Source organism: Periophthalmus magnuspinnatus, chromosome 20 (assembly GCF_009829125.3).
Source record: "Periophthalmus magnuspinnatus isolate fPerMag1 chromosome 20, fPerMag1.2.pri, whole genome shotgun sequence".
Lineage (NCBI taxonomy): Eukaryota > Metazoa > Chordata > Actinopteri > Gobiiformes > Gobiidae > Periophthalmus > Periophthalmus magnuspinnatus.
The window spans coordinates 15,700,453-15,713,325 of NC_047145.1; the positions used below are offsets into that span (position 1 = coordinate 15,700,453).

Genomic DNA, 12,873 nt, shown 5'->3' on the forward strand with positions numbered 1-12,873 from the left:
GGTGTCAGTGGAAATAAGGACAAATGTCAACAAGCACTTTTAGAAAAAACTTTTTTTTTTATTTGGAGGGACAGGCTGTCAAAATGGCTTAAATGAAAGAAATAGTTTTAAACAGCAGGTTAATGTGTGAATATGTAAAAAATAAAGCAGCTTTGTTTGCTCTGCAGGACCATTCAAGCAGAAATCTGTACAACACAAAAGGCATCAAAGTAAGACACATTGTTTGAAAAAGAAACAGCCGTACTGTAATACATTACATTGATAACACTCACTGGTGCCATGTTCTTCATGTTAAATGATGTTTTGTACAATAGAAACTAATTGTTGCAAAAGTCTGCCCATTTTATGGCCAAACACATGGATTTTAAAAGTAATGAAAAAGGCAAAAAGCGAATAATACATTTCCATTGTGCACGCTGCACTTTTCAAAGTATACAATGAATCAGAACAAGTTTGAACAAACAGGACCTGCATGCATACGTCTAAAGGGTCCACCGGCTGTAGAACAGCTGTAAGAGGGGACATATGTACATCGACTCAACACTTCACGCCCTCCTCTCAAGAATCAGGCAACGCTTTCATGGTCAAGCTTTTGTACATGATAAAAATTGTATAATATATGCAATTTTTACCCACAAAAAACTTTTAATTTATAACATTGTAACCCAAGTCACAGACTTCCAAAACTTCAGAATACAATCAAATTGATCTTTGCAAATTATTAATTTTTAATGGCATTTTAACATATCTAAGTCCGCCTATGAAAATACTTCAGAATGCTAGAGCTATAACCTTCATACATAAATGTCTCTATAATTCATATATTACAAAGGTTGTCCCAAATTGAAAATTATTCACTAGTCTCTTAATAAAATATTACATTTGTCAGTGATTAGAATTTTTTGCAATCAATCTACATAAAATCAGTTACAAAATATTAGTGTCTTTTCTATGGTTACAATATAGGCAGCCATTTAATAATAGACCCAAACTTTAGTTTCAGTGATTAGGGAGATTCCACAGTTTTCAGTCCCAAAGCTTAAGTGGAAGCCCTGTGCACAGGCCACTGGCAGGCATGGCTCCCTGATAACAGGCACATCCAGTAAACTCCACTACAGCCCATTTTATTGCCCAAAGGTATAAATTAAATAACTACTGAAATAATGACATAATAAGTTATAAAAAATGTTAAATGAATACGAGAATAGATATTAAATACTTTGATGGACTTGTGGTCCCATTTCCCATAACAATGCATTAATGTAATTCGGAAAAAGGAAAGAAGGATTGCACTTAGAGGTGAATATTAAACCACAGTGCTTGGTGAATGAAAATAGGCTTTAGCTGAAATAAATAAAAATTAAATCATAAAGAAAATAATTTAATTCAAGGGTATTAAAGACAAAACAGCTACAGCTTCTATGGTATGAGTGTTATTTCTAGTTACCCAGCTCACAAATCATGTAGCGGTGAACAGCTGAATCCACCCCATACAACCAAAACAATGCCTATTGATACTTAAGTCTTTTCACAGATAAAGTGCTGATTGAGGAGCTTTCTGAGGGACTTCTGTACCATACAAAACCCAGGATTTGGACAGCGTGAGGAGAACGGCCCATTTGAACACAGCAAAGACCGCCCCCTTCAGGCTATTCAGAGTAAGCACTGAGTCTGACAGGAGGATGCACATTGGACTATGTTTGTGATTGGACTCAGGTCTCATTGAAAGGCCATCACAGCAATGCTCTCCGCACATTGCCTCCAAAAGCTAGAAAGCTAGAAAAATATCCCTGAGGTGCACATTCAGCTGTGTTCGATTCCTGACAAGGCCCTGTTATAAAGGTTGACTGTTGTAGCATATGGTTTGGTTCAAAGAGCTTTCTTAGGAATTGTTAGCCATCATTGGTTTTCAAGGGCCATGTCAAATTATTTAGTTTTACCACTAGCTGCCATCTCACACAGCAATACTCCCACATGCTTTGCTAACATTTTGAAGGCAATTTGAACGTTTTAGGCAAAAGGGAATCACAGCTTCCTCCACAAACCACTTCTTAGACATCAGTAATCTTACTGTGTGCATGTATAGTTCACCCCGTACAAAAGTTTTGTTTTTTTTCTTCTTGCTTGTTTTAGTTAAACTTTCACAGATTCCATCACAGACAACTTCATGGCTTCCTCCAACAGCTGATTGTCTGTAAAAGTGGCAGGGGGCTCAGGGACGGACTCAGAAAGGCCAATGAGCGACTCGAGGAGGCATGTGCCGGGGTCAGAGGCTGCAGGGAGGCTGGGGTAACTAGGCAACTGGAACTGAAAATAGGTGTCCATGTGTTCGTACTCCTTCAGAGAGTTATAGAGCGAGCTGGGCCCAAGGCAGGGGAAGCCGTCAAAGAACTCCAGGTCGGACTCGGAGGACAGGCTCAAGTCCATGTTGTAGCTGGCCGAACGGTCTACGGTGGGGGAGGGAGTGCGGGGTACGCTACCGCTGTGGAACAGAGCGTTTCCCTGGTTGGCGTTTTCATCAATGAGTTCTGAAATGGCTGTAGCTCGATTGTCTGTCTGTTCAGAGTCCAACAAAGCAGAGTCAATATTGTCATTTTCATCTGCAAAGTCCGCTATGCTAAAGCTACCGAAGGCCTCAGTGGAGGTCTGCTCCTGCTCTCGCTCTGTTATGTCCCTTTTGCATTTAGAGCAGGTCTGTGTGTTACTGAGACTGGAGCCCCTTTCTGTGTCTGTGTCCATTTGTGAGCAGTGGTCACACTGTCTCTCCCCCGCCTCAGAGTCCTCACTTTGCCCTGAGGAGTCTGATAAGTCTGTCATGTCACTGCTACAGCTGTTCTCCTCCACAGCAGACAGCTCCGACCCAAATGTGAAGGAGGGGGCCATGGATAGAGGGGGCAGGGGTTTGTGGGTGAGGCTGGCTGGGCTGCTGTGTACGGTAGCCGCCTGAGGCCGCCTGCTCTCCTCGTCGCTGGACTGCTCCTCCAGCCTTTTCTCCAGTTCCAACTTCATGATAGTGTGGATGTAGTGTGTCTGAACCCGGGTGGAGTTGAACTCGATGCGCCCCTCAGTGTTTCCACAGCCATCTTTAGTGCAGCCACAAGGGAAAGAGGAATGGTCCATCTACAAGTACATTAAGTTGTTTGGTTAGGTTGTTTTGAATGCTATGTACAGAGAGCATCCCCCCACTATATAATTGCACACATTAGGCAGTGTTACCCCCTGGATCCTCACCTGACATTTGATGCCTGCTAAGCTGCAGCCACAGGTCTCTGGTTCACAGAAACCCTGACAGTCACAGCCACAGTTTTCTCTGGAGAGCCGGAGCTCATGCAGCTGCCTCTTCTCCTCTTTGTCGATCTTCTTGACCCCAGCTGCTTTGAGCAGAGCGTAGCGTAGTTTGGACGTGTACGGCTGCAGAAAAGAGCCCTCTTCCAGGTTGGCACCACTCAGATCCAGATCATGCTCAGGGATATCGTCCACAGTTAGCTTCTCTGCTTCTTCACTCTCCTGAGTCCCATTTTTAGTCAGCTGGAGAGAGAAAATACAGTTGTTATGTTATTTATTATACCATCGAGATTTAGAAGAAACATCCCATTTTAAAAATTGGGTCCTAGCTCACCTTTTGCTTGAGTGCCTCTAGTTTCTCCTGTTTGAACCTGTTGAGTAGCTTCTCTCGTCGCAGGAGCTTCTGCTCTACAGCAAACTCAGCAAGCGTGTAGGTGCGAAGCGCAGTATGTCGAGGAGTCATGCCCAGAGTGCAGCCTCCTCTGCTGGGGACGCTGGTGAAGCCTTGGCATCGAGGGAAGAAGAAGACTGTGACCTGGTCAAAGGTCACATTGCCTCGCCGTGCCCTCTTTGTTTTCTTTAGGATGGACGTCGCTGGAGAGGAAATGGTGAACATTAATGGCGTACTCCCAACAGTTTGCACTTTAAAAATTGTAGTTTCCCTATTGCAACACTAGAGAGTGCCGTGCTCTGTCTATGACTTCTGTATGTTCAAAGGTGCTGAGCGGACTGTAAATGGACACCCCTCTGATTCATGGGCCTGCTCCTGGCCCAAACCTTATCGTGTACCCAATTAAAACTACTGCTACCAGGAGTACAACACACTTACATCCTGTAAAATGAAACCCAACCTAAGAGCCTATTCAGCCTGTTACTGGGCCTACTGTGCAGCACAAAGCACCCAGCCCAGGAATTTCCCCAGAGCGGCCGGCCAGAGGAGGAAGCAGAGCTGTCAGGATCACAAACTAGGGTGTAAACTGTCAGAGCTACGGAAAGACAGAGGGAGGGCGGGGGTGTTTCAGGGCAGGGAAGAGAAAGTGCCCGCGCGGGTCTCACGGCTCCAGAAAATCCCCTCCAATGTCCCAGCCAGGAAGTCAAAAGGTCTGTTATCTGGTAAGACCATTCAACTCAGTGCAATAATCCATCTCACTGTACCCAGAAGCGCACAATAAAAGCATATGGGAATAAAACAGAACATGTGTGGGAACCAGCCCAGCAAATACTCACTTTAATCTAAATTCCATTTCCAAGCCTGAGAATATTCATCACCACTTTAGCCCCAGTGGACGAGCTGGTTTTTCCCTTTACCTAATTTGCCACAGGGCTTTTTTTAAAAACAGAAATTATGCGTAATATCTAGCTTGGACATTGCATTTATTATTTTGGGTTTCCTGATTTGACCATTTGTGACACACTCAGAATGGTTTCTTTCTGAATCAATCTCAACATGCTTTTAGTTTTAATACAACTGAGAGCCTGACTCAAAAGCTGCCCTGTGTTTTCCTGTCTACACTAAATCTAATACTACACAAACTGCCACCTTCAGCAAACATCAATCAAACCTGGTGAGGCTAATGACAGGAGCGGTAGACTAATGATACCTGCCTGGCTGCCTCCAAATGGGATGAGAAAGGATTTAGTGGCTTTTTTCCTCTTTATCGAACAATGCCAAAACACTCTCTGTCCAACACAAGCAGAGGATTATAATGGTGTGCAGAATCAGAGACGCCCCCTTCGCTTGATTGTCCCACCCTGCCTCTTTCTGCACCTGTGTTGGGTGAGGGCCCGGGCTCCAGACAAGGCTCTGTTGTGTTCTCAGCTTTGGCCCGATGCCACACTCCCTTCTCCTGCTGGCTGTGAGCCCCACCATCCTGGAAACCACTGTTTACACTACTCCCTTATGATCCCAACCTTTCACCTGAGTGTCCCCTTAAGACCAACACAAACACATAGAAGCGAAGAAGTGGCTAGATCTGGGTCCCTATAGTGAAAGAGGAAGTGTGCCGGCGAAGGAAGTAAGAAACCAAGATGCTAGGTGAGCAGCTGTTGTATAATACAATTAGCCACTTAGCAGCTTTGGGGCATGACATCAAAGCGGGTATTCATTGCGGTAGTCTGAAATCATTCCTGTGAAGTACTTGATGAGCTGCCAGCTGCCTAAATTCCTTAACCTCTCTCTCATATTCATTATAAGTTTGTTATCGAAGCCTCCGTGGAGCAGTGAAGACTGGGGCGATGGGGTGAAGCCCGCTAAAAGGCCCCATGTGTGATCTATTGTGGATGCAGGAAAGGAGAGAGAAGAGATGGAATGGGGAGGGGGGTAGACTCACTGTTGAAATGAGTTGCTGGGGAGCTGGGGTTGCTGGGAGTGGAATCCAGGGTGTCTGAGTAGCAGCTCTCCCCCTCCGAGTCCCAGGCCGAGCAGGCGGAGGAGAGAGAGGAGGGGGAGGCAGACGAGTAGCACGGGTCCTCATCCACCTCCTCGAACTTCCTCTTCAGAAGCCCACTCATGGCGACGGTGTGGCGAATCTGCAAGTGACAAAAGGGACAATTAGCAAACGAACTGTGGTTAATGTGCAATTAAACTAAACATGGATTTGAGCACAATAGTTATGGCTGCATATTATTAGTAAAAGGTATATTAGCAAAAAAAAAATCTGTTAAATTTGACATAGACCTCAATACCCTTTATTATTATGTTGTGACCCATTAGTGCAGATATTGTTATATTTGTAATTGTTTTTATTGTAACAGTGCATATAATGGATATTAATTGATGTCGGGGAAAAAAAGCTTCAACATAAATATGCCGGAGTTAGAGCAACAGCAAAATTTGATCTGTTGTCTATGGCAGTTTGTTACAAAGCAGCTTAAAATTTCTGCATTCTTAATATTTCTGTATTCAACATGCAACCCTCGTTTTAAAGCAAAACTCATTTACATCCAGGAGCATACAAATACATCTATCTGCACTCAGAGGCGGCTAACCATGGCACAGGAAGCAATCAATCAGTCCCTATTCGCATAAGTCAACAATTACCGGACCCACCCTCCTGCGAATCCCATCAGCTCAGCAAACGCATTGATTAGAAAACACACCAGCTTCAGCCTATAGCACCATTAGCGTAGCGCGTGTCCCTTTTAACACCCCGGTAGTAAATATATGTTCAGGAGTGGTGCATAGCTGAGATGTTTTTCCTATGCTGCCTCTGTACACACATTCTGCCAGAGCTCCCACGAGAGCCGGCTGCTGCCTCAGCGATATGAACAATCAATCCTTTGAGCGACAGACACAGGCAGACAGGAAGAAAGGAGACAATCGCCATTTAAAGCCGGGCTCATATCTTTAAATCTGATTATGACCCATGAATTATTTCCCCAAAACGAATCAAGTGGGCATGTTCCAGGAAATAAAAGCACAAAACATTGCTGTGAAAGATAACATGTCAATACGTTAACAAAAAGGAAACTGGATTTTATTTGAGATGGTGGTGATTAGGCCTGTCATGATAATTACTATATTGACTTTAGACAGTTGCATAAATTAGTTTCAATATTATATTCATCCTACATATTTTCTTCCTCAGTATATCAAACTTAAAAATGTGTTATCGTGACAGGCCTAGTGGTGGTCTACTCTAAAGGAAGGGAGGATAGACAGCATAACTGGGCTTGGGTCCAGCTCAGACACTCCCTAGTACAATGATGTGTAGTGCAGCTTTTACTTTGCCCATAAAGAGATCATTTCACCATCAGACTGTTTACGGCCTACACATTCTCGGCCAAAATCACTTGCAGCTGCAGTGGCGTGGGCATGGCGTGCTATTTTTCCTCATTATTTTAAGCCGTCTTTGTCCAAACATTTGCTCGGTCAACACCTATGAAATGATAAGGCAGCTGCTAACAGTTGAAACAATCTTGCATTCTGTCTCTTTTAAGGCTAGCTAATTAGAGAGCGCTTTGAATGTGACTAAAATTAACTTGTTAGAGAGTAAAAACATGGCACAGACACCCAAACACGGAGTGAATCCTAGGTTTGCAGTGACATTGGAGTTGGCAAGATTTATATGCAAGCTTTGTCTTATCAGCAGGTTATGCAACGTCAGCAAAAGTTAGTGAAGAGAACAAGGGGAGGGATGGGGAGGCACGTGGGCTCTAGGTATGTAACTACAGGGTCATTTCCTACGTGCAACAGAGAGCAATTATGCAAAAGAAGTTCTCTACTAGACAAGGATGAAAATTCAAGGACAGGGGCTGACACCTCAGAGTGGGCAGCACATAGAAGGTTATTGTTTCTTGTTTTCTGCTGCACTCAGATATTGTTGTCCCCCCAGTGGAGATAGTGTATATGATGAATGAATCACCTTGCCATAGGTCAAGCTGCATCATAGCAACAAACATATAGCTAGCCTAGCAACCTCCACCTTGAATTAAGCCAAAACAGATTCTGAAGTCACTGGAGCATCAAATAATCTCCAAATTGCTTTTTACACATCCGGATTATCTTGTTGTGCCTTTTGAGAAACACCTGGTCCGGGCGCAGCATCTGTTGTATTTCTGACATGTGTGTTTTTAAACGTAGTAGCATGTATGTAGAAGAATGCACAAAAAGATTCACCTTACAATTTTGCCCCCGACTCTTAATTCAGCGTAAAACTGAAAACAAAGCTGTGAGCCTTCCTCGGGGGACTACATAGAGCCAGCTAAGCAAAGTCTTTTTAATTAAAAGCTGCAGTGAGGGAGAAGAGGGGAGAGGAGAAGGAGGTGGAGGAGAGAAAAAGGGGGGAGGAGGGGGTGGCAGGCAGCGGTGGTGTTAGAAGTGGGTCATTGTCTCCTGACTGCAGTCTACCTGACACATTGATTTGTTAATCCTGTTCAACGGGCAGAAACAATGGCGCGAGGTTAATCCTGGCATGGGGACGGCTTGTAGTCAATCTGGAGGTGCTCGGCCGCTGCCTCCCCACAGAACAGGGGCCCAGGGAGCAGTAGTAGCAAGGAGCAGAAAGGAATGAGGAGGAGGACAGAGAGACAATTCAGCAATGACTCACTTGCATAAGGTGGAAAAAAGAAGAGGAGGTGACCCACTTCAACCACAAGCACAATACTATTGAGTACATTATTATGTTAACCTCTACACTTACATTAAGAAAGCATAAGCCCTGCAATTAGATTTGATATTTCTGTTTAAAAAGTAAAATTCTGTTCAAGACATGGCATCCATTCAAACTGAAGTGAGGAGTTAAACCCCGCTGTGCCATCCCTTTACTACGTGATCTGATTTTGTGTTTCTGTTATGTTTATATACTATACTTTTTGTCTCCCATGTTGGAACTCTCATTTATTTTATTTATGCTATTCTTTACGTGTTTCTAATAAGTTATGGTAGTTTCATTGTTATTGTAATTAAAAAAGACAAGATGAAAGTAGGAACTCTTGAAGAACAGAGTTGCCGGTGACTGGGAGAGGATCTGAGCAGACAGCCCAGTCGGAGAGGCACGGCATGTTTTTAACGCGCACTAAATTATGCATGGCTGTCATTCCATCAAGAGCACACAGGCGGGCTGATAAAAGGGACGCATCTGCAGAGGTGCTCCCCAGCCAGTTGTCACAGAGTTGGGGAAGATGGATCATTGACTGACGAGGAGATTTGTCACCACAAGTACCAGCGTGGATCAAGTCAGATGTACAACTATGTCACTGAAATAAGATTAAGTTGATACACGCGGCTACAGGCTGCTAATGTGAGTGTGCGATCTCTATTCATTTGTATTTGATCACAGACAGCTCTTCAAGTCCTCATTAAGCCATCAGATTAAGTGCCGTCCAAAAGGGAGTGAGGCAAACGTTTGACTTCATTATAGTTAAGAATGTCCCATCATTGACTACACAGACAAGTGGCCACGAAGCACCCTCTGTATTACTTATGGTTTCGTGGTAATGCAAGACATGTTCCTTGATACTTGAATGATTTGGAGGAGGAAATTCCGTTATGTGGATTATGTAAATTAACACAACAATTTCATAATTAGGTGACAAGTTGCCAAAATCTCTGTCAGCTTTAAAAGATTTGCCAAAAAAATTATATGATCACTGCAACAACATGACTATAATGGTGGCTCACTGTTCTGTCCCTGCTCTGAAAAGTGCACACTATTGTTGTGTCCTTGAGCAAGACACTTCACCCACCGTTCCTAAGTACGAATGTGGTCTGTGAGTAAGTGAATATGCACTGTAAAACTAAAAGAGTTTTTAGAAGAAGCTCCGTATAAAGTGCATGCATTAGAATTATGTTTTAGGAAGTGAAAATGCCACAAAAGATACCGGTAAATATAATGCAGGTCAGTCAAGCATGTTCAAGGCACTGCTGACGAGTCCTGCCAAGTCACCACTCACTATGTCCCTTTGCTCTGTCTGTCCGGCCCCTTATGTGTCTGATAACAGCGTGTGAGGGAGCCACAAGTTGCACTAATCTTAGCCAGCTGGGAGCATTGACATGGCACGGTGACAAAGGGCTGTGCGCCGCTCAGTGCCACTGGAGTGGAGTGCTCATAAAATGTGATAATGATGAGCCTGGGAGTTCCTGAGAGCGTGCACGAGCATGTCTGAACGCACGTGCATGTGTACTGTACTACCTGAGGTTCCAAAGGTAGCGCACCCTGTCACTAAAGAGCAGAGTCACGGATCAGATAGAGAGGAACACTGGCTCAAGTCCAGCTGAGGGGGATCTGGAGTCAGCTGTTCCCCAGTAGAGCTCCACCTGCTGGTACAAAGCCGCCAGCGTTCCTGTGTCTGTTTAACTATGAGCCCGTTGTTCTCACCACTGGGGCTCACAGCCACTGTGCCACAAAAACATTCTGTTCCTCTGATTCCAAAAAGGAGAGGTAGTGGGAAGGAGCAGCAGGATTGTACAAAACAAATAAATAATGTCATGTCTCCAGGCCACAGGAATTCTTTCTTGGCAGCGGCTCCCAGCGGCTGGAATAGTGGGAGAAGAACACAGGCTCTATCTAACCCAGATGTGTTTTCTGCTGCTAACCACTGGAAAGTCCTCGTCCCATTAGGCTGCCCAAAGCAAGCAAAGGCTGCCTCTCCAAGCCACACCTGACAGTGGTATTAGCTAGAGTGCTCCTCATATGCCCTGTGCTGTCACTCATCTCTCATGCACAACAAACCTCAGTACTCCATAGACGGTCATGTGCATATTAATCTTAAAAGGCATCAAAGACTCACTCTTTTTGCACAGACTGTATCAAAACATCTAAAAGCTAGAATTTCATTGCTAGGGCCAAAAATGCACTCCTGTCCACTGTGGAGGAAGGGTGGAGGTTGCAGCGAGTTCAAGGGTCATGCTCCAGTCTGGGAGACTTGCTACATAGCATTCTGTGAGAGGACAAAACAGATGGTGGTATAGCTCTCCAAACGAGCCTGTGTGGACTTTACTTCCCTCCAGCACAAAAGCGATGGGGCCATCGTTTTTGCGTGACTGAAATATAAGGGAGTACCTCAGTTGAACCCATCCTGTCCTTACCAGCTGAAGACACACAAACTTGGGTTTGAGAATGTGTGTGTGAGAGAGAGAAAGAGAGAGACACACACACAGAGAGAGATAGAGAAGAGAGGGTGTAGAGACAGAGCACAGAGAAAGAGAGGGAGCAGGAAGTGGCCATCCAGATTATGGATTCCACTTCTGACAGCTGAAGGCACCACAAGGTTAGCTGTGTAAAAAAAAAAAAAAACATGTGACACCAGTGTAGACTCAAAATGCATCATCCTTTATGTGTACTGCATAAAGAACAAGTCTTGACTACAGTGTAGGGACAGGTGTGTAGGAATAAGAAATGCAAAATCTTATCTCAAATCTGTAAAAAAAAATAAAATAAAATAAATCAACAATAAGAATAATATATTAGGTAATTAGATAAGTAATGGCATAAATATTTTATGAGAAGTGCAAAGACTTAAGCTGTAATAGCAGTGTCTGTGAACAAAGGATCAGCTCTGTAGCCTGATTCCAGAAAACATAGTTCCAGAAATGATCCGGATGAGGTCGCGCTAGAGACGCTTTCATTGACTCAGTGGCTCTACTGAACATACAGTGAGCTTGTGCAATATACCTGCAGCCGATAACGCACAAATGACACCTTATGGTCACGATTACAGAGATAAGCACTTTACACGCTCCTATCAATGCAACACTTTTGGTCATTCGTAAAACATGACAAAGAATAATCAACATGTTGATACGAGAGACATCTGTTCAAACAATGAACGCTCTACTTTACCAAAAGCACCTGGATGAATTCCAACAAGCGCCAAATAAACAGCGTCAATCACGCGTAAAGCTCGTGGCACACGCGACCAGGTGTCCAGGGCACAGTCGGTGGCGTTCCCCTGTTGACCCGATCATTCCTCGTGATTAATGCTAATTGTAGTGACAGCGCTGCTATCAGCTGTACTCAGATGTAGTGCCTTCAGGAGTCGCTCTAGTTACAAGAGGCGCACCAGCACCGCGGAGGTGATCAACTCCACACGGCTCCACAAAACACAAAGACAACCTCTCAAACAGTTCACTTAAATGTAACGACAGCACAAAAACTTCACTCAAAAGCTCCAAGGAAGTTCAACATAAAGCCATATATTGTCCACTATCATGAGCTGATCAATCAATGTATGACCCAAGCTGGTTGGAATCTGTCCGAAAACTCACTATTTCTCTGTGTTTTACCATCGCCAAAGTAAATTGTTAAATGCCTCCTGTAACCAACGTGCCGGTGTATTTAAATGTCCCAGAACTAACTATTTGCTCCTTTCTTTGCCGAGGTTAAGCGTAGACATTACACTGTTCAAGAAGCCAAACGCGAACTCTCCGTTGTGTTTGTAGTACTCACCACCAAATTAAGTATCCTTTCAGCATTAGTGACCAAATCTCGTCCAACGAACTATCGATGGGATGAGGGGCTATTAATCCAAAATGCAGAGGTTTAAACCCGTTTGTTGCCCGCGTATACGACTCCTCCGCTATTGTCTGTGTGCCTGTGTGCCGCACGGGGCTCCGCAGCAGCTGAAGCGCTTCCCTTGTCTGTAGCAGTCTGCCGAGAAGCGCAGCCTTTTCGTCAGTGGAAAACTCCCTCCTGGCGTCTGTGTCTGACGCAGGCGGTGACACAAGGAGACTGCCCACGCCGCTTCCTGCCCGTCCTCCTATGTTACTGTACTACCTGATCGACAGATCACAAACATACAACTAGTCATGTCATCAGAGTAAATGCGATTAGAATAACACAATGTAATCCATATTTATTAGCTCTGGTGGCCACTGTGGGAATTTATTTTACATAAGACAATCAGAGAGAGGGAGAGCGAGAGAGAGCTTGATTTCTACTAGGCCTACTAGACTGTTGTTTTAAAGTTTAACAAAAATGACTACACTATCATAGGCTATTCCTCTTAGTGGTAATAGCCCATAAAGGTTAAATGATATAAATATTATATTGTTACTCCTACAAGTGGTTGTGACGTGATAGTGTTACTTTAGGCTGCTGAGTCTCATTTCCAGTTTATGAAAACACTGACTAAGTCACTTCTGAGTCA

The 12,873-nt window shown here is 44.1% G+C and overlaps 1 protein-coding gene across 2 annotated transcripts; it reads right to left on the minus strand.

Annotated features, from left to right (window-relative positions):
- Positions 1-37: 37 nt before the first annotated feature.
- csrnp1b (cysteine-serine-rich nuclear protein 1b) lies at positions 38-12,508 on the minus strand. 2 transcript variants are annotated; one of them, XM_033985983.2, is made up of 5 exons: positions 12,174-12,508; positions 5,616-5,814; positions 3,620-3,879; positions 3,232-3,528; positions 38-3,120 (listed from the first exon to the last, which is right to left on the minus strand). In XM_033985983.2, exons 2-5 carry the CDS (start codon positions 5,794-5,796, stop codon positions 2,134-2,136), a joined length of 1,725 nt encoding a protein of 574 aa, XP_033841874.1. In that variant the 5' UTR covers positions 5,797-5,814; positions 12,174-12,508; the 3' UTR covers positions 38-2,133. The 2 variants fall into 2 exon arrangements, with proteins under 2 accessions (XP_033841874.1, XP_033841873.1); XM_033985982.2 differs by lacking the exon at positions 12,174-12,508 and adding an exon at positions 8,135-8,286.
- Between the last annotated feature and the right edge of the window lie 365 nt (positions 12,509-12,873).